The sequence below is a fragment of the Mustela lutreola genome, chromosome 15 (genome assembly GCF_030435805.1).
Source record: "Mustela lutreola isolate mMusLut2 chromosome 15, mMusLut2.pri, whole genome shotgun sequence".
Classification (NCBI taxonomy): Eukaryota; Metazoa; Chordata; class Mammalia; order Carnivora; family Mustelidae; genus Mustela; species Mustela lutreola.
Window position 1 is genome coordinate 3340462 of NC_081304.1, and position 20219 is coordinate 3360680.

General features: G+C 60.8%; 1 protein-coding gene across 6 annotated transcripts in view; it reads left to right on the forward strand.

Moving 5' to 3' along the window:
• The first annotated feature begins 12664 nt into the window (after positions 1-12664).
• DNAH17 (dynein axonemal heavy chain 17) overlaps positions 12665-20219 on the forward strand; it is a 90445-nt gene continuing 82890 nt past the window's right edge. For 5 of the 6 annotated variants that reach the window (XR_009348204.1, XM_059149924.1, XM_059149926.1 and 2 more), the window contains exons 1-11: positions 12665-12764; positions 13078-13588; positions 14588-14781; positions 15565-15757; positions 15981-16080; positions 16258-16343; positions 16546-16671; positions 17420-17572; positions 17683-17769; positions 19360-19527; positions 19795-19911. Coding sequence is in view for 5 of the 6 variants with exons in the window: in XM_059149924.1 (XP_059005907.1) it covers positions 13244-13588; positions 14588-14781; positions 15565-15757; positions 15981-16080; positions 16258-16343; positions 16546-16671; positions 17420-17572; positions 17683-17769; positions 19360-19527; positions 19795-19911 (1569 nt within the window). In the remaining variant the exon portion in view is untranslated. Of the gene's footprint in view, positions 12765-13077; positions 13589-14587; positions 14782-15564; positions 15758-15980; positions 16081-16257; positions 16344-16545; positions 16672-17419; positions 17573-17682; positions 17770-18657; positions 18849-19359; positions 19528-19794; positions 19912-20219 lie in introns of those variants that run through there. The other variant, XM_059149927.1, reaches the window with a different exon arrangement.

The following is a 20219-nucleotide window of genomic DNA, read 5'->3' on the forward strand; positions in this document are numbered from 1 at the left end:
CCGTCCTCGTGAGCTCACAGTGCTTGTGGCAGAGCCTGTTCCTTTGCCAGGTCCCCTCCGTCCGGATCCCAGGCTGGCTCACTTTCCTCTGTCCCCGTGGAGGGGTGGAGGAGAAGGGCTCTGGAAGAGGGTCCCTGGGCGGGGGCTGCACACGGGTCATGCGGAGCGAGCGGAGCCGAGACCTGGGACAAGCGTAGGCTTGGCCAGGGTGGGGCCGGTCCTCCATCCAGGGGCGTCTCCGTCATGGAAGCCATGGAAGCCCCGGAAGCCACGGAAGCAGCCCGCAGGAGGCCTGCATCGAGGGGTGCAGACAGAAGAGACGGACACAGACAGGAGCAGGCACGGTCTCGCTCTTCTGTAAACACACGAGCAGGGGAGACACGTTCCAACAGCCCCCAGCACGGGACCTCACAAGACGGGGGCCACCGCGCGTGTGCTGGCCAGACAGCCCGGAGGGGGCGCAGCGATGAAAACCCCGCCTTCTGCACCCCACGGGGTCGTCTGCTTTGCAGGGGCGGAGGCATAACCCACCTCCGCTTTGCTCGGCTCCTTACTGGGAATGATTCCCATCTGCCTCGGAGGGAGACCACCAGGGCGCGCAGGCCTGAGCCCCCTGAGCCCTCAGACGCCCGTTCTTTCCCTCCTGGGGAATCAGAAACAGGGGAGGGTGTCTTTCTGCACCAGCTCCTAATGGGGTTGAAATCCCCGCCTGAGCCGCACCCCGTGCCTTCTCCCCGAGGCGGACCGCGGAGGTGCAGGGGCTGCGCAGGCTCCGTTTCAGGGTTAGAAGTGCCTCATTTGAGGGGATTAAAAGGCCTAAAGGTCTGATCTGTAACTCCGATTTCTCTCCCACGGAAGCCCTTCCCAGCCCAGCCCCCCCCATGCCCGTCTCTCTGCACCCCTGCTCTCAGCCCTGGCATGCCCCCCGCCACCACTAGAGTCAGACCTGCCGGCTCGCTGCCCGTTTTCCTCATGTCCCGTCTTTCCCCATGTCCCCTTGTCTCTTTTCCTGCTTGCTTTGGGAATAAGTACCTCTGACGACCCTTTTATCTCCACGACTGCGTCACAGCCGCCGCGGACGGTTTCCCCGTGGCCCGTAGCCCCACGGTGGTGGCCGTGCTTGGAGGTGGGCCTGGGGGGGCGGCAGGCAGGGGTGGAGCCGGTCAGCGGGTTGGGGTCTGCATCCCTGGAAGAGGAAACCCCAGAGCTTTCCCTCTCGGTCTCCCTCTGCGCAAGCACGGGGTGAGAAGGCTCCGCTGTGGGCGTCCGGCCTCTGCAACCACGAGGCATAACTGAGTGTCAGGCCTGTTGTCTAAGTGACGTTCAAGGGGTTCACAGCCACACCCGTGCCCACGGGGTCTGCAGCTGCTTCTGAACTCCGGGTGCGGGTGGGGGCGAGCAGTCCCCGGCCCTGCCCGGCCCTCAGACTGCGGCGGGTCTGGTCCTGCAGACAAGGCTGCCGACCCCGAAGCCCCCCGAAGCCCTGATGAGAGGGAGAGGCGGGTGCTCACGGGTCGCGGCTCGGGGAACTCAGTCTTCGTGGACTCCCGACTGGCCCGCGGGGAGCCCCCGGCACCGCGCACTGATCGTGTTTTCCCTCTTAGGAAACCATTTCACCAGGAGGCCCGTGAGTCACAGGCCGCACCCTTGAAATGGGGAAAGTCATCCTCTTCGGAAAGACAGGGACGGAGACCCGCGGAGGGACTGGCCCTGCGCAGAGGCTGGTGGGGCCGCAGGAGGGCTGCGGGGCCGGGCTCCAGCTCAGGGGGTGGAGAGGGAAGCTTCGTGGGCACTGAGCAGCTCAAGGAGCTGGACTAAGCCCAGAATCCCAGATTCATCACCTCAGGACCCCAACCTCAGCCGAGGGCAGGGATGTACCAAGGCCTTCTCTGCTCAGTGGTGACAAGGGGCCACACCTGCCAGTGGCCATCTGTACCCGGGCCCGCAGACGCCTGCTTCACAGGGTGGTGGGAAGCAGTGGAGCTCAGTAGAGCGTCTCCGGGCAGCCTGCCCCGTGGTGGGGTCCGGGCCATTCCGGGCAGGTGCTCTCTCCCAGAGAAGCCAGAGCTGACCGTGCTGGGGGAGCCATGTCCTGTCTCCTGAGCCCCGGCCTTCCCTCAGTGAGCTGGACTGTTCCCTCAGTGGGGAGACAGGGAACCTCCACACTCCTGGAGGCTCTGAGCCCCCGGGAGCCACCGCGGACCCAGCCCCGATACCGTGCTGTGATGACTGGCCACGTGCGGGCCAGGCCTGTGTCTCCAGTTTGGCTGGATGGAGCTGCCCTGGCCAAGGCCGACCTTCGGTTTCACAGTGAGCTCTGAGCGGACTTGTGATCACGGCACAGGATGAACGGGGGCTGTGACTCCCTTCTTCATCCCCAAGTGATTAAGGACCCTGAATGGAGCCAAGCGGGGGCTGGGCGGGGGCTGGCCTTCAGCATCCCGAAGTGAGGAGTCATCTTGGGCCTGGAGGGGTGGTGGGACGGGCTTGAGGGAGCTGATGAGCCATGAGCGGGGGAGAGCAGGGAGCGTGGCTGTGCTGGGGGGAGGCCCGGATGAGGGAGGAGTAACACCCCGTGAGGACAGGGCGCTTCGGCAGCTGGTGGCCGGGGCCTTGTTGGTGACTTTGTGGGGTCTGAATCACAGCTGTACAGACTAGTACAGAGGGACTGATCTACCCCAGCGGTTGTCCCCTGAGCGGGGGGGGAGGGGGCAGCCCAGGACCTTCCTGAGCAGACAGAGCGGGGTGGGGTGGGGGGTTGGGGGGGGAGAGGCCCGTGGAGGGACGTCTCCGTGCTCTGTGCCGAGAGTGGGGTTCTCGGGGGAGACGCCTCGTCTGGCTCACCGTTGACCCCGCTGTGGGCAGGTCCCCGTTCGGCGCTGCGTTCCTCACACCCTCGCCACAGAGCTGGCTTTTTTTCTCTTCTTTTTATAAATTGTGATATACATGGAACATTTACCCGCTTAGACGTTGTAGAGTGAACCATTCGGAAGCATTCAGGGCACTCACAGTACTAAGCAACCACCACCCCATGGAGCTCCAGAACTTGTCGCCAGCCCAGCAGGACCCCCTGTTAGCGGGCCCTCCCCTCCTCCTGCTCCTGCCCCCGCCCCGGCAACCGCCCAGCAGCCCTCCGTCTCCATGGTTTTACCCATTCTGGACGTTTCATGTAAGTGGATTCCACAGCATGTGGCTGTGCCTTTTTAAAAAATAGCTCATTTTAAAAGATTTCTCTTCCCAGTTAAACGCTGGGCAAAGGACCGAAACAGACACCTCGTCTGGGGAGAAGCACAGATGGTGAGTAAGTCCATGGCAATGGGCTCCGGGTCCCTTCAGTCCCTGGCGAGAGACCTACACGTTCCGGCAGCAGGGACAGACGCGGCGCGGCCGTCAGAGGGGCTCAGGTTCCTGACATGGACCCCACCCGGGGCTGGCGGGGACCTGGAGACGCTCACTTCTCCGCCGGGATGGGGGGACACAGACTGGCCCAGCCACCTTGGAAGACAGCCGGGTGGTTTCTCACGAAACCCAGCGCGCGCCCCCACCGTCTGACCCACCAGCCCCGCTCCCCGGTGTGCGCTCCCCCCACGCAGCTCCCACCCAAAGGAGCTGGAGGGCGACTTCCGCACAGAAATCCGCACGTGGTTGTTCACAGTCACTTTGCTCACGAGCACGAGAGCTGGGACGCAGCCAGGATGCCCTGCAGTAGGTGACCGGGGAGGGAACGGGTCCATCCAGACAGCGGAATTCTGTCCAGTGGCTCGGAGAGGAGCGCCAGCACGTCACCGAAAGACACGGAGGAGTCCGGCATGCGTGTCACTGGGCCCATCCGGAAAGGTTACCATGGGGTTCCGGCCATCCGGCATCTGCTGGGCGACAGCGCTGTGGAGACAGCTGGGGTCGGGGAGGAGGGGCGACGGGCAGGAGCACAGAGGGCGTCAGGGTCCGGAAACCCTCGGCTAGAGGCTGCGGCGGGGGCTCCCGGGAGCCGCACACATTCATCTGAACCCACGCGTGCACAGCACCAAGAGGTAACCATGGCCTTCAGCTGTCAAATAAACAAAGTGTCCCGTTAACACCCACGCCCCAGGAATGCAGGGTGTCACCACTAGGGAACTGCGGGGACATGCGAGAGGCATGGGGGGACTTGAGACTTTACACTCAGTTTTTCTGTAAACCTCAAACTGCTTTAAAAGAACAGTCCATTTAGGGGCACCTGGGTGACCCAGTTGGTTAAGAGTCCCACTCTTGATTTCAGCTGAGGTCCCGACCGCAGGGTCCTGGGGGTGGAGGCCGGTGTGAGGCTCCACGCCCTGTGGGCAGCCTGCTTCTCTCTTCCCTTCCACCCCTCCCCTGCTGGTGCACTGTCTCTCTCTCAAATAGATAAATACAATCCTTAGAAAAATAAAATAATTTAAAAAGTCTCTTTAGGGGGCCCTGGGTGGTTCAGTCAGTTAATTATCCAACCCTTGGTGTCAATTCAGGTCATGATCTCGGGGTCCTGAGATCGAGCCCCGCATCGGGCTCTCTGCTCCGCACAGTCTTAGGGTTTCTCTCTCTCTCCGCCCCTGCCCACCGCGTTTGACGCTGTCTCTCTCAAATAAATAAATAAATCTTTTAAAATATAGTCTATTTAAGAAACGAAAGGGTCTCTTTCTGCCATAAATCAGAAATGGATTTGTTTGCCCAGTGTTGTTCAAAGACACATGTAACTGCCCTTTGAACTTGATCGAGCCCTGTCTGGAGTGGAAGAACTTGCTGAAAACCCGCCTCGCTGGCCGGGCTGCTCCCAGTCAATGTGCTGTGTTTCTGTGGCTTTGAGTAAGAGCAGCGAACACTCCAGCCTCCTGATCTGCCTCTGGAGCAGGGCTGCTCCCCGGTCTGACGGTGCAAGCGGGTTACCTGGGGATAGAGCGGCAGGTTCTGACCGCGTCCCCGCGGGGCAGGAGAGGCTTCCTTTCCACCCGGGTCCCAGGTGGTCTGGGACCACCCAAGACTATAAAATAAAGCTTTGTGATTAAAATGGTCCCTTGAGGGGGTAAACAACAGCATTTGGCAAATTAGAAAATCAGATTCTAAACCCGGCTCCACTCCAACGGTGGCCCTGAGACAGTCCCGCACCTCTCCGAGAACCGCAGTGATTTCTCCTCGATTCCTGGAAGGTTCCGAGAGATGCCGGCCCCGTCGCTTCTGCAGTCGGCGGGGCAACAGCAACAGTGTGAGGGTCACTAACCAGCCTCAGAGTCCCTGACTCTCCTAGGTCTAGTTCCAGAAGTCCCAGGTCCTGGGAGAGCCCCGGCCCCAGCGCCCAGGACGATTAGGCTCCTGTTCCAGTGATGTAGGAAAGACGAGAGGGTTCAAAGCCAACGGCCAAGGAAGAATTTGTCTTTGGGATAAAAGGATTTTTTTTTTTTTTAAGATTTTATTTATTTACTTGACAGACGGAGACCACAAGTAGGCAGAGAGGCAGGCAGAGAGAGAGGAGGAAGCAGGCTCCCGGCTGAGCAGAGAGCCCGATGCGGGGCTCGATCCCAGGACCCTGAGATCATGACCTGAGCCAAAGGCAGAGGCTTTAACCCGCTGAGCCCCCCAGGCACTCCAAATGGTGGTTTTATGAAAGCACAGGGACGGGACCCGTGGGCAGAAAGAGCTGTGCTGGGGTCATGAGCTGTGACCCGTGATGTGCTCTCAAGGTGGGGGGTGGTGAGGGAGATTGTGAGTCTCTGAGGAATTCTGGAAGCAAGGTTTGCAGGACCTTGAGGGGCTAGCTGGTGTTGGGAAAAGGTCATTTATTACCACCTGATAAAACTTGAGTCATGAGACCCTTCAGATGTATACCAGAGGGTCATACGCCTGGGGGTGATGGCCATTGTGTGTCTCAGGAGGGTAGGGATAAAGGGAGTTTCCAAAGGAATTTTTTATATCAAAGTAGACTTAGAGGATCCTGGGGGTCAGGCTAGGACTGCCTTTGGCCCTTAGCAAAGTACCAACATCCAGGCAGCTGCGTCCCTAGAGGAAGGTCACTCTGCCCATTTCGAGGACTCGTCAGTGGGCTGTAGGTAGGAAGGACACGTAGTACCTTTTCTTCTGTCTTTGTTCTGTACATCACCAGTGATGTAGTTTTTCAGGAATAGCGATGTTGGGGATCCAGAGCCCACGAAGGAATTCGTGAGACAACTTCGGTGCAAAAAGCTGGTTTTATTCAAGCAGGGGAGCAGGACCCGTAGGCAGAGAGAGCCGCCACCTGGGACCACGAGGGCCAAGGATCACAGACCTCGGGGTTGGAAGAGGTAAACATAAGGGGAGTTCCGAAAGGACTTTGATCCGCTGAAGACGACTCCCAGGGTCCTGGAGGCCTGTCCACCGTCCAGTTAAGGTGGTTTTTCTCTCAAGTGAAAGACAGTTAAGGCAGGGAGACATCTGGGAGCTTCCCGGAGGGACATCCTACCCTGCCTGGCGCCGAGGGTTTGTCGACGGGCTGTGGGTTACTTTATCTGCATTTATCTGGCCATTTTATGTGCATTTCCTTCTGCTTTTGTTTCCCGTGACGCTACCCAAGAGGATGGAAAAGCCAAGGGAGCAGTGAGATTCATAGGTCCCTCTTTCTTCAGGGACAGAGGCCAGGCTGAGGGAACCGGCCTTGGGGTTGACCAGTGGAGTCGGGACGCAGGCTCCTCCCGCTCCGCCGGCTCATCTTCCCTCTCCCTGCAGGAGTCTAGGGCAGGCCCAGACCAGCCCTGTCACCCTGGAACAGATGTCCTTGGGGTGGATTTCGAGACAGACAGGTGTGAGTCAAACCACAGGCAGGAAATTTCATTTCCAGACCTTTTCTGACTCATTACACTCAAAGCACATTTCATTTTGTGAACAAAGCCAAGAAGCCCTTCCAGCCGGGGCCCAGCGCCCAGGGCTGCGTGTGTCTTGCTCCCCTGAAATTCAGAGTTGAACTTGAACTCTCCCGCACAGCAGAACAGGTGATTTTCAGGGGGAAAGCCCAGAGCCGTACAGCCTCTGCCTCGCTCTGACCCTCAGGGGTGACTCCCAGCACTTGATTTGCGCCTTGGAGAACTCCGTTTTCCAGTTGAGATACCATAAACCGAGTCATCGAAGAGGAGTTCAACGTTTTAAAAAAAAAAAAAAGTCCAGAGAAAAGGGGTCTTTGTCCTCTTAAGACAGCAGCCTTTGATATTTCCAAGTCTCTGGGGGATGCCGTGTTGGGGCGACCGAGGGGCTCCAGAAGCCCAGCCTGTCCTTGAGTTCGTCTACCTCCTGAGCCCAGAGTGGGCCGGCGGGACCTGACAGATGAGCCGCCAGCATGGAAGGAACGGTCAGACGCTGGGCAGCGGCCTTGAACCTGGCACCCGCCCCTCCTGGAAGAATCGCCGGGGACCTCTGAGGTCTGTCCCGTTAGGGAGCTGGACGGTCAGCGATGAGCCAGCTGTGAGGGCTGCAAGGGCTCCGGCATGCATGTGGCTGCAGACGGGGTAGGGGCAGCAGGACTCACCTCCCAGGGGCCCTGAGACCTCCTGGGGCAGGGACTCCCCACTCAGACCCTCAAGGCAGCTTTTAAGACCTGGACATTTGGCCTTGACCCTGGGGCGGCGGGGCCAGGCGCCGTTCGTTCTGAAAGCTTCCCAGGTGATTCCACGGTGCGGTCACAGGAGAACCACGACGTGAGGTGACCGCTGCTCCTCAAGCCGCCCACTGCTGGGGCTTGCGGAAGGGAAGGCGGGCTCTGCGGGGGGCGGGGGGTCCTCCTCAGGCGCGAGTGACCAGAACGGACACAGGAGGGCTCCTTCGAATGACGTGACTCTAAACAGATGCCAAAATTGTACTCTAAATCAGGAGCTCTCATGCTCTGCTGTGCGGGAGCATCTCCTGGGGACTCGCTGCCGTAAGGACTGCTGGGTCCAGCCCCAGACTCCAGGCTCCCACCGCTCTGGGAAGGGGGGCCCTGAGAACCTGCTTCCCTAACTCGCTCCTGGGTGCCGCGGCAGCCCCAGGGACCAGACTCCGAGAACCTCTGCTCCAAACCAAGAGGAAGCTCGCAGGCGCTCAGTGGGGCTGGAAGGGCCGGATGGCACTGTCCCCGGCCAGCCCCGATGAACACAGAGACGCTGGCAGGAGGACACCGCGGAGGTCCCCGTGAGGACCAACAGTGTGCGGGACACCGAGACGCGGTGCGGAGACTCCAGGTGCACGACTTCCGTCTTGAATAAGCCCATTGTGGTGCGTGCGACACGGCCGCCGGGCGACCTCACCAACGGGCTGCTTGAGGGACCCGCCTCCGCTCTCCGGAACCCTGACTCCACTCATATGCCCCAAGGCAGCCAGCGGAGAACCACCCCGCAGCCCCAGACACCCCACCTTTGGGCCCTACTAAAGGGAGGCCCAGGTTCCCGGGCCCTCCATCCGCTGTGACCCTGCTGCGTGGCCCGGGCATTCCACGCTCCCTCCAGGACGAGCAAGTGATGAACCTTGTCCCTCAAAGTGCCCTGATGGGGTCCAGCCAGAGCCACAGGGTTGGTGGGCGACGCCTTCTATCTGCAGCCCCGCGGATCTCCTCCTTCTGTTCCCCCAAGGCCAGAACCCCTCACGAGGCCGTGACTCTCTTCTTGACCAAACTGAGGTTAGGTCCCGCTGAGCCTTCCCCTGCACAGGCTGGGTGTTGGGTCAGGTTCTAAGTAAGTCTGCCCAAGCCCGTCTAAGGAAGCGTCCGGCTCCGCCACCCCCCTCACCCCTCTCGGTATCTGAGGACGGTTCCCGTCCTCCACCTGTGTTGTCCCAGTCCTTGGCTGTGGCTAGCTAGAACCCGCCCCCTGCCGCTCTCTTGCCTGTGTTTGGGGTTGGCCTGGTTTCTTCTGCGTCATAACAGCACCGATGAGTCGGTCTCTCTGGTCTTGGACTAGAGTCAGCTCTGCTTCTCTTGGGCCCACCCCGTGAGGCATGTCTGCCATCCGCCTGCTTCCTCGGGGAGCACCCCACACCGCCCACGTCCCCCTGGGTGGGGAGAGGGAGACGAGGCAGGGCAGCGCTCACACTGACCCGCCCTGCTCCCAGCCAGGACCGCTTGCACCCCACACCCTTCCGTGCTCCGCTGGGGCCTCAGCCCCAGGGCTTGCCAGGCAGAGAGCCCAAAAGCTGGAGAAGGCACACAGGCCTCCAGCGTCGAGCTTGCTGCGACTGTTGGAAACCTCGCAGGCCTGAGACATCCCTCTGGCCACACTGTCCTCCCCACGAAGGAAGCAGAGTACCCTGCAGGGCCAGCCCCGGCGAACAGGGCTCTGCCCTCCCTTTCCGCCCAGCCCCGGGGCAAGGTCGTGTCTGGGCAGCAGGACAAAGGCTGACTGTCCTCCCCGTCCCCTCTGCCAGGACGCGGGCATGAGGACGTGTCAGGGCCAGAGCAGACAGAGGGAGGCTGTGGGGCGGGGAGGGCTGGCCCGGGCCTCCTGCTGTCCGCAAGTGTCCCCAGCAGGGGGAGATGCTCCTGCATTCGTGCATAGCGAAGGGCGACGGTGCACAGGTTTTCCGAGTCAGCGGGGCAGGGAGGACGTGCTGCCAGGGGAGAGGCTGGGTTAGCAGAGGCGGGGCTTCACACGGCGCGGCCTCTGACTGTCGGGGTGAAGAAAGTGAGGGAATGGCCGTCCCGCTGGTGGCCCTGCCGGAGGGGAGAGGATTGCCCTTGGCCTTCCTTGCTCTGCTCCAAGGGCACTTGCCAGCCCGGAAGCTTCACTCGGTGCCCTGGCCACTCCCAAAGGGCCCGCTATTCCCGCTGCAACGTGGACAGTGTGTCCATATCGAGAGCTGGTTGAACCTCCTAGACAATGGGTCCTCCTGTGTCTTCTGTGCGCAGGCAGGACCTCCGGTGTGACCCACCAGGAGCTCCAGGTCACCCACGCGTCCCTCCTCCACAGCAGGCACAGCACCCACCCTGCAGCCCAGGGCGGGGGATCGAGGGCGAGGGGGGCAGCTCCCCGAACCCCTTGCACATCCACGATTTCAGCAGGAGACATTTGATCTTTGTGTCTCAGGGACACAGACCCCAGGGACGCACAATCGTATGGACACCAGACCGCCTAGACCTGGATCTAGCGCTTCACACAAGCGATGGGTCCCCAAGGGAAGAAGGCGCCGCGAATACTGGGTTGGATGGCGTTCAACAGACCTCCTTGCAGCGGGACTTCTCAGAGCCTTTGTTCCCTCAGTGATACTTACAGAAGACCTGCCGGGGTCCAGACACAGTGCCACGTGCTGCAAGGGCAGGGCTCATCCAGAGGGCTGGGTGATGGGAACTCCTGTCTCGACGGCTTCAGTGGCTCCGGGAGCCGTACACGAGCTCCTTCCCTGACAGCTAATGATGTGAATACCTGTTCATGTGCTTACATGCCATTTGTGTGTCTTGGAGAAAAGTTGATCTATGCCCTTTGCCCATTTCGCATTATATTGTTTGTATTATTATTATTATTATTACTTTTACAGATTTTATTTATTCAGAGAGAGAGCATGAGCGGGCGTGGGGGAAGGGCAGAGGTAGAGGGAGAAGCAGACTCCCCGCTGAGCAGGGAGTCCAATGCGGGCTCGATCCCGGGACCCTGAGACCATGAGTCCTGACCTGAGCCAAAGGCAGACGATTAACCAACTGAGCCACCCAGGCACCCCGGTGTTCCTATATTGCGTTACGAGTTACTATGTATTCTGAGTACTAGTCCCCTGTCGGATAGAAGACGTGAAAATACTTGCCCCCATTCTGTGGGTGGTCTTCTCACTTTTTTTATAGTGCCCCTTGAAGACCCCCGATTTTTAATTTGCATGATGCCCCACTTACCCATTATTTTCTTTGATCTCGTGCTTTCGGTGTCCTGTCTTAAGAAACCACTGCTTCGGAGTGCCTGGGGCACTCAGTCACTACGCATCTGTCTTCGGCTCGGGTCATGATCCCAGGGTCCTGGGATCAAGCCCCACATCGGGCTCCCCTGCTCGGCGGGGGTCTGCTTCTCCCTCTCCCACTCCCCCTGCTTGTGTTCCCTCTCTCACTGTGTCTCTCTCTGTCAAGTAATAAATACAATCTTTAAAAAAAGAAAGAAAGAAAGAAACTGTTGCTTGCTCCAAGGTTGTGGAAATTTACTCGTCGGTCTTATTGGGAGGTTTTCTGGTTGTGGCTCTCACGGGTCTTCGGTCCAGTTTTAGTTAATTTTTGTAGGTGGCGTGAGGTAGGGGTGAGTGTGAGCATCCGCTTGTCCCAGCGCCATCTCTTGGAAAGCCTGCTCTGCCCCCGCTGGACCGTCCTGGGACCCCCGTCTCACACCAGCTGCCCATAACTGTGGTGACTCCTGGGCCCTCCGATCCAGTCCAGGGATCGGGACGCCCAGCCCCGCGCCAGCAGCTCTCCGTCCGGACTACTGCGGTCTGATGGGAGGTGTTGAGCTCGGGAAGCGTGAGCCCTCCAACCTCGTTCTTCTTCAAGATCGTTTTGGCTCTCCTTGGGAGGACCGGCATGTCCATCTCGCGGGGAAGGGGGCTGGATGTCAGCTGGGATTTCACTGACTCTGGATCGATCACAGGTAAGTCTCAGGAGCCTCATCATCTTAACCAGAGGACGTCGTCGCCGGAGCTGTGAATGTGGGATACCCTTTCATGCTCCCACGTCTTTCATTTCTTTCAGCGACGTTTCGTGGTCTTCAGCTTGCAAGTGCCGCTCTTTCTTTTAAAATTTAATCCTAAGTAGGTCGCCTGGGTGGCTCAGTTGGTTAAGCAACTGCCTTCGGCTCAGGTCATGATCCTGGAGTCCCAGGATCTAATCCCACATCAGGGTCCCTGCTCTGCGGGGAGCCTGCTTCTCCCGCTGACCTCTCTCCTCTCATCCTCTCCCTCTCTCTCAAATAAATAAATAAAATACTAAAAAATAAAATGAAAATAAACTTAAAATTCAACCCTAAGTATTTTATTTTTTCTGATGCCCGTATAAATGAAATTGTGAGCAGAATTGTTCTGATGTTACTGTAAGTGGAAATTGTTTTCTGAATTTCGTTGCCGGGTTGCAGAGAGTATTAGTGTGGGGTAAGTCGGATGCATGTTACAAAGTCTCCGTGCCTGTAAAGAGAAACATAAAAGATGTATGATAACCAAGGTAATGAGAGGGGATGAAATAATAATGATTGTATAAACCAGAAGCAGTCGAGAAAGGAGAACTCGGTAAGATAATAGACGTAAATCCCAGCGTGTGTGGGTCACAGGAATTGGAAGTGGACTGAACGCTTCAGTTCAAAGGCAAAAAGATGGTTGAACTGAGTTTAAAAAATATTACAGTCGAGGGCACCTGGATGGCTCCGTCGGTGAAGCGTCTGCCTTCGGCTCTGGTCGTGGTCCCAGGGTCCTGGGTGGAGGAGCCCCGCATCGGGCTCCCAGCTCAGCAGAGAATCTGCTTCTCCCTCTGCCTCTCCCCCCGTTCATGCTCACGGGCTCTGGCTCTCTCTCAAATAAATAAATAAAACCTTTAAAAATAATAATAATAAAATTAAATGTAAAAATATTACAGTCCGAGAGCCTCTCCCCGGCGGCGGGCCGCGGAGCCTTGCTTGCTTGCCGCACCCCCACAGGTCCCTCAGGTCCCGAGGGGAAGGTTCTAGAAGCCCCAGGTGCTGAGAGGACCCACGGAAGTTGGCAGTTGGGGCCCCTCCAGGAAAGGGAGCCATTTTCCTTTCTGGTCTGGGAAGGAGCTGCCTGTCCGTTGGCCCTGCCGACGACTGGAACAGCGTCTACAGCGGGTGAGCCTTTCCCTGTGGGAGGGGAGATCCTTCTGGGCTCTGCCCGTGCCCCGGGGGTGTGCGCCGCCTTCCCCGGGACCCTTCAACCTGACGCTGCTCTTGTCTGGCCTCCCCCCGCCCCCGCGCCCTCCCCGGGGACCCCCTGGCTGCGACCATCTCCTGGACTCCCTTCTCCCCAGCGCCCCCTCTGCCTTTCCCCGCTCCTAACTTCCCGGTCACCTCTCACGCGAGCACACGCCACCACTCGCCCCAGGGCCACGACGGTCCAGCCAGGGCAGACAGCCAGGACCCCCACGTCCCTCCCTGCTCCCAGCCCACGCCCAGCGGAAGAGCAGCCATTCGAAGGGGACCCCGTCGCCTGGCTTGGTCGGGTCAGAGGCTTCGAGTGGCTCCAGAGACGGGCGGGGAGTGAGCCCCCCGGACGCGGGCTGCATCAGCGTCTCTGGGCACCGGGCAGCTGACCGCGCTGTAAGGCCGCAATGACCATCACGCCGGATGTGAGGCTGGAGTACTTAGAGGGTGTCGCGTCCCTCATTCTGAAGTTCAAGCCGGACAAGTGGAGCAAGCTGATCGGGGCCGAGGAGAACATGGCCTTATTCACCGAGTTCTTCGAGAAGCCGGACATCCTGGTTCTGGTGCTGACGCTCAGTCCCGCCGGCATGATCATCCCCTGCCTGGGCTTCCCCGCCTCCCTCAAGTCCAAGGGGGTCTACTTCATCAAGAAGGGACAGGAGAACATCAGTAAGAGCACCTACAAGGACCAGCTCATCTACGGGGACATAAGCCCGGCGCCCGTGGAGCAGCTGATCGCCGTCGTGGAGGAGGTGGGTGCCCAGGGGGCGGCCGCGCTGGGGAACCATCTCTGTTCCTCGCCCCATCGGTGAGTGGCCTAGAGCCCTGCAGCCCACAGGCCAGCAGCATTGGGCTCCCTGGAAGCGGGTCAGAGGCCCTAGTGTGCAGACACACCACATTCGACCGGACCTGTAGGCGGTGCTGTGCCCCCGAGGGCTGAGAAGCCCCAGCCAGCGCCTAGACTAAGCACAGTCTCCTTAGGAGCTCAGGGTGCCCCAGGCATGGCCCCTGCCTGCAGTGCCAGAGGGTGGGGGTCGCTTGGTTCCGGTAGATGGGTTCCCCAGCTCTGAGACTTCGAGTGAGGACTCTGGCCAGCCTGCCCTCGCATTGGGAAGAGGAGCCTGGCCGGCCTGGAGCGGGAGGGCTCGGGCATCCGTGTGCGTCTGCTGGGGCTGCCGCGACAAGGGACCACAGTCCTGGGGGTGGAGGTCCCAGACCCAGGCGAGGGCACGGCCCGTTCCTTCTGTAGCCTTTCTCCTGGGCCGGTAGACACTGTCTCTTCTCCACATCCTCACCTGGTTGTCCCTCTGTCTGTCTGTGTCCACACCTCTCCTTATAAGGACACCGGTCACATGGGTTTGGGCCCACTCATGGGGCTTCATTTTAACTTAGTCCCCTCTTGAGAGGCTTATCTCCAAAGAGAGCCACAGTCAGAGGGGCTGGGGTTGGGGCTTCAACATGCAAACCTGGGGGGCCCGTCTTGGCCCCGAACAGCCCTCCAAGGCAGCACGGGCCACCTGCTTTCAGCAAGCCCTGTGAGTTACTGCTCGGACACCTGGGGCTCCCTTCTCAGAGGTGGCTTTGCTGCTGGGCCATCGCCCTGCGTCTGCAGGCCCCTCCTGGCCATGCCTCCATCTGGCATGGACTCTGTTTCTCTGGGAGGGCTCCAGGCACCCAGGGCTCCACGTTCCTCCTGGGAGCCACAGGGTCAGAGGAGGCCTGGGCGCGCGTAAGGAGCCGTTCCCCTCCAGGTGCTCTACTCTCTGTTAAACCAAAGCGAAAACTTGAGCGGTTGGCCTCGGGTGGTCTCGGAAGACATCGTGAAGCAAGTGCACAAGCTGAAGAACGAGATGTTTGTGATGGGGGGCAAGATCAAAGGGAAGACCCTGCTGCCCATCCCCGAGCACCTGGGGAGTCTGGACGGCACGCTGGAGTCCATGGAGAGGTAGGCGGCCCAGCCCAGGCTCCTGGCCGGCTGGAAGAGTCGCTGACCCCTGACCCCCCAGGGAGGAAACACGAGAGGGCAGACGGTACCATGCGGTTTGGCTGAGTCGGAGGTCAAAGGCACGCGGGCAGGACAGGAGGGGCTACTGGAGCCCCTCCCCCATCGTGTGTGGTGGGCACCAGTCCGGGCACCAGTCACACGCCCAGCAGCCGGTATCACACAGCCAGGAAAGGGGGCATCCAGATTTAGGACGTGGGTGCTGAGGGGCACTGAGGGGTGCAGAAGGGGTTTTCAGCAGGTAGAGACCGTGAATCTAAGTAGTAGTGGTGCCACCCCGGAGGCCCGGGACACAAGGACTCCGCACCCCCCGCACCTGCCCGACCTCCGTTTGCAGCTGGCTGGAGAGTGGGGCTCGTGGAGCGGCTGCCCGGTGGCACTGTGTTCCGTGTACACACATCGGGGGGGACGGCCCCTGGGGGGCTCACTGTGCAGGCAGGTCCTCCACTGGGAGTGTCCATGGACCCCCCCCCCCCGCATGTGCCTGTGTGACCCCAGTAAGGACGGCCAGGAGAGCGACCGTGGATGTGGGCTTCATGCCACGCTTGGCCTCCCTGAGCTGGATCTGGGCACTTCCCCAGCCTCCCTGGGGTGGCTGTGTGCAGCGTGGGACGGGGGTCGAGATGGGGCCTGCTGCCCCCAGGGCCGCAGGGGAGGGCAGCGCTGGCAGGACCCATCCCTGCGGCTGGGAGAGCATCTTGCCCCCCCTCCCCACCTGTCGCGCAGGATCCCCTCTGCTCTGGACAACTCGCTGCTGCACGCCATCGAAACCATCATCATCGAGTGGTCACACCAGATCCGGGACGTGCTGAGCAAGGACTCGGCCCAGCCCCTGCTGGACGGCCTCCACCCCCTGCCCCGAGTGGAGTTTGAGTTCTGGGACACTCGGCTGATGAATCTCAAATACATCCACGAGCAGGTGACCGTCTCCCCACCCCGTGGCAGTGACCCGGCCTCTGTGGCTCGGCAGCCAAGGGCCCACGGGCCGGCCAGGCCGATTCCTAAGCCGTGCACCCCTCTGCACGGGCCCCCAGGACCCCGGAGGGGAAGTCCTGGGCTCCAGCGGCCATGGGGTCAGGTGCCTTTTGCATGGGGTCTTCGAGTCCCTCTGGAGAGGCTCATGTTCCTGTTCTCTGTGTCAGCTGAACAGGCCCAAAGTGAACAAAATAGTTGAGATCCTGGAGAAAGCCAGGAGCTGCTACTGGCCGGCCCTGCAAAACGTGTACATGAACGTTACGGACGGTGAGCGGGAGAAGCAGCGGCGGGGGGGGGGGGGGGGGTGCGGGGCCCCTCCCCACACGCGGCTTCCTCTGGGGAAGGTCCTGGGTCTTTAGGGAGCAGGCGTCCGTGCACACGGGGCCGCCCGACCCCATCTCTGACCGCCGGAGGTGCGCGAGCCCTGGAACTCGTTCCGTGCAGGCCTGAAGGAGGCCAGCGACATTGTTCTGTACCTGAAGCCTCTGCGGATCCTGCTGGAGGAGATGGAGCAGGCCGACTTCACAAGGGTGCGCCGGCCCGAGGACGGCTCGTAGGGCCTGGTCGGGTGTCTTAGGGGCGCGGGGGCTGTGGGCTTCCCGGCCGGGAGGGGCTGCGTGGTCCTGGGGACTGCCTCCTCCTTCCCCTCTGGGGTCCCCCCTGACCGCCCCCCTCCCCGCCGACCCAGAGCCGCAGGGGGCGGAGAGTGCACGCGCGCCTGTCTCCCCGCAGCTCCCGACCTTCATCGTGAAGGTTCTCTACACCATCTGCTTCATCTGGGCCACGTCCGAGTACTACAACACGCCCTCCAGGGTCATCGTCCTCCTGCAGGAGTTCTGCAACCAGATCATGGAGACGGTAACCCCGCCCGCCACGCCGCGGGTGCCTCTCCCTTTCTGCTCCCCGCTGCCTGTGTTCCTGGGCAGTTTGTTTGTTTGTTTATTTGTTTAAGATTTATTTTATTTATTTGGGGGGAGAGAGAGAGCCCATGTGCTCTTGAGCAGGGGGAGAAGCCGAGGGACAGAAAGCCCAAGCAGCCCACTGAGCACAGAACCCGACACGGGACTCGATCCCAGGACTCTGGGATCCTAACAACGGCACGCGGGCGCCCCTCCTGGGCAGTTTCTCTGCGGGGACACCGAGCTGCCTCCTGTCTCCCGCAGCACAGACTCCCTGTCTCCCTCCCTTTTCACAAGCGCTCGCCTTCGCCGGCTGCGAGTGTCTGCGTGTGCGCTGCCTGCGTGTGTGGAAACGGTGCCTGCTGCCCGGGAGGGCACGGTGGGCGGGATCCTGGCGCCCCGGGCAGGACTGGATTTCCCGGGCTGGGGGTGCTCCCAGTCATCTGGGACCAGAATCTGTCTCTGCTGCAGCCGTAGCGGGGGGCACTGCGGGGCCAGGCAGGGAGGCAGCCCAGCCTCCTGGGAACAGCCCGGAGCCGCGGACCGGTCAGGACGTGGACCTCAGGGACAGCTGACGTGTCCGAAGGAGCAGACCGTGGGCCCCGGGTCGGGCTGTTTGTAGTGTGCCGAGCGGCCTGCCGGCGGCCGGCCTGGACGTCACCCCAGAGGGCTTGTGTAGACCACGCGATGTCTTCTCCTCTGCCTAGACGCGCACTTTCCTGAGCCCAGAAGAGGTTCTGAAAGGCTTGCAGGGAGAGACGGAGGAGGTTCTGGGCAGCATCTCTCTGTCCGTGAGCATTCTGAAGGAGCTCTACCGCACCTACGATTTCTGCTGCACAAACATGAAGCTTTTCTTTAAGGTCAGGCCTGGTTTCAGAGCACGATCAAGGACCCGTGGGCGCCGGTCCGGCGGGCGACTGCGGGGAGGTTTGAGGCCCACACGGCCGCCTCCTTCCTGTCTCTCTTGTAGGACAAGAAGCCGGTGCCCTGGGAGTTCCCTTCTGCTCTGGCCTTCTCCAGGATGAATGACTTCTTCCGTCGCATCCAGACCATTGAGGTAAAGGCGAAGCGGGGTTCAGGCAGACCTCGGCAGAGCTGCGTCTCCCATCCGCGCCCCACGCCCTCTTCTTCCCGTCAGGAGAATGAAAGCCACACCCAAGCGTCCGCGCTGTGGGGAAACCGAGTCAGGGGCCGGCTTCCTCCCTGCCCGGAGTCGTCGGCAAAGAACAAAAGTGGCCCATCCGGGGACGCTTCTCCCCCAGCCCGTGCCTTGTTGATGGCGAATTACACGGGCATCGCAAGGAAGCTGGGTGGCCGTGGGCGAGGGTTCGCGGGCTCCGTTAGGGCCAGTGCGGGCGGGGGAGGGGCAGGACCCTGCGGAAGGACTGTCAGATACACGGACGGACACAGAGCAAGTGAACATCTTTAACTGGTTCAAGACCACGGCTGAGGAGCCGGGCAGGCGCCGCGGCATAAACGCGTGGGCAGGACGAGAGGATTTTGCTTTTTGTTTGTGATCTTCCGTGTGGTTGTTTAACCTTTGCACACAGACTACTCACACCGTGGGAAGGGGAAAATCACCCCGGAATCCTGGAGCACTGGTTTATTCCCGTGGTCTCCGTGCTCTGCAGTGGCTTTGGGCGGACCTGGCTGGTCTCCACAGCCGCGAGCAGGTGGACCGGGCCTACAGAGGACGGCAAATTCGCATCACAGCGTTCCTCGTGCCCGGAGCTCCCAGGTCCTGCGTCGGGGCAAGCTGGCTGGGAAAGGAGGTCACTCGGCTGTCCCCTCCCTCCTCCGGCAGCACGAGCCCCCAGCTCAGGGCGTGCGACCCTGCGGCTGCTTCTCGTTGGGTCTGCTCTGGTGATGGCACTTGGGGACGAGGGCCCCTGGCCCGGCGCTGGCTGAGGGGCGTGGCGTGAGACCACGCGAGCATCCCACGTGGGGTCCCCAAGGAGCCTTGGGGATCCAGATTGGGAAACGGGAGCCTCACACAGATGCAGGGGGTAACGCGTGAGGTCACCGGATGTGATGAAACGCCAGAGGAGGAGCGTGGAGAGTTCCGGAAAGGAAAGCACCTCCCGGGGCCCAGATAGCAGGAGACGCTTCCAGGAGGAGACGAGGCAAAAGCCCCAGGTTGGAGGAAGTAGGACTTGGAGGTGCCTCCGTCGGGTGTCCCCTGCAGGAGGGGGACGCTTTCCGATCGCCGTCGGGGCTGGGTCTGGGGGCCGAGGGCCTTCCAGGAAGCAGAGGATTTGGCGCGGAGTCCGACATGAGGAACCTCCCGCGGTTCCGACAGCTTCGCACCACAGCTGAGGACCAGGGGGCCCCAGGAGAGCGGGTCTGTGTAGAGGGGGCTTTCGGCCAGAGTGGGGTCGGGACGAGAGCCCCGCCTCGTCTCCCCCTTCTCCGTGTTCACAGCTTGGTGAGGACTCGTGGGGCCCCCGCTTCTGTCCCCTTGCTGTTCCAGAAAGGACTTCAGAGGACAGAAATGAACAGGGTGTCCCCCCCCCCCCCCGCCACCTTGCTGCCGGGTGGCCTGGCTCCGTGACCCATTCTCGCTCCCTGGCTCCTCCCCGCTGGGGGGCAGTGACTGACCTACTGGGTTGAGTTAAGAAGGTTCCTGGGTTCCTTTTTCCTCCACCAGGATCTTTATAAAACAGCTATTGAGTTTCTGAAGCTGGAGAAGATCGACCTCGGGGGCGTGAGGGGGAACATCCTCGGCAGCATGGTCACGCAGATTTACGACGAGGTCTTCGAGCTGGTGAAGGTGTTTGCCGAATGCAAATATGACCCCTTGGACCCTGGAGATTCGGTAAGTCAGGGGTGGGGAGGAGGCTTGGCTGGACCTATGTCAGATGCCCCAGGAGTGGGGAGACACGTGGAGGGAGTGGGGGTCACGTTCTGAAGATGTCCTCGAAACCAGCTGCCCGTGGGGGGTCCCCATGACCATGAACACCCTCAGGCAGAGCCCCGAAACCTGCCTTCATGGGGGGCAAGGTCCGAGAGAGCACCCCACCCCTGGCTTTGCGTGCTGACCACCAGGCAAAACAAACAAACAACGGTTTTAATTCACTTTCAGAGTTTCGACGAAGATTACGCGGATTTTGAGACCAAAATTCAAGACCTGGACAGGCGGCTGGCCACGATCTTCTGCCAAGCATTCGACGACTGTAGCTCTATCGAGTCCGGTGCGAAGGTCGGTGTGGGCTGGGACCTGCAGGCTGCGAGCCGTCCTCCGGGGGCCACCCAGGGCGGACCGGGTGGTGCGGCCGTCGTGGGGGGGGCTCCGCTCGGTTCGGTGGCCGCCTCGTAGAGTCAGGAAAGGGATTGAAGGTAAGGGGACCGTGGCTTCACTGCTTCTCACTCGTATGGGTGTCCCCTCGTTCTCACTCATCGCTCCCCTGCTGGAAGGGACCAAAGGTCAGAGGCACGGTTGCCATGAAAACACAGCCCGGACCCTCTCTGACCTGCTGAGTCACACTTGCACCCGCTTTGACACGTGAG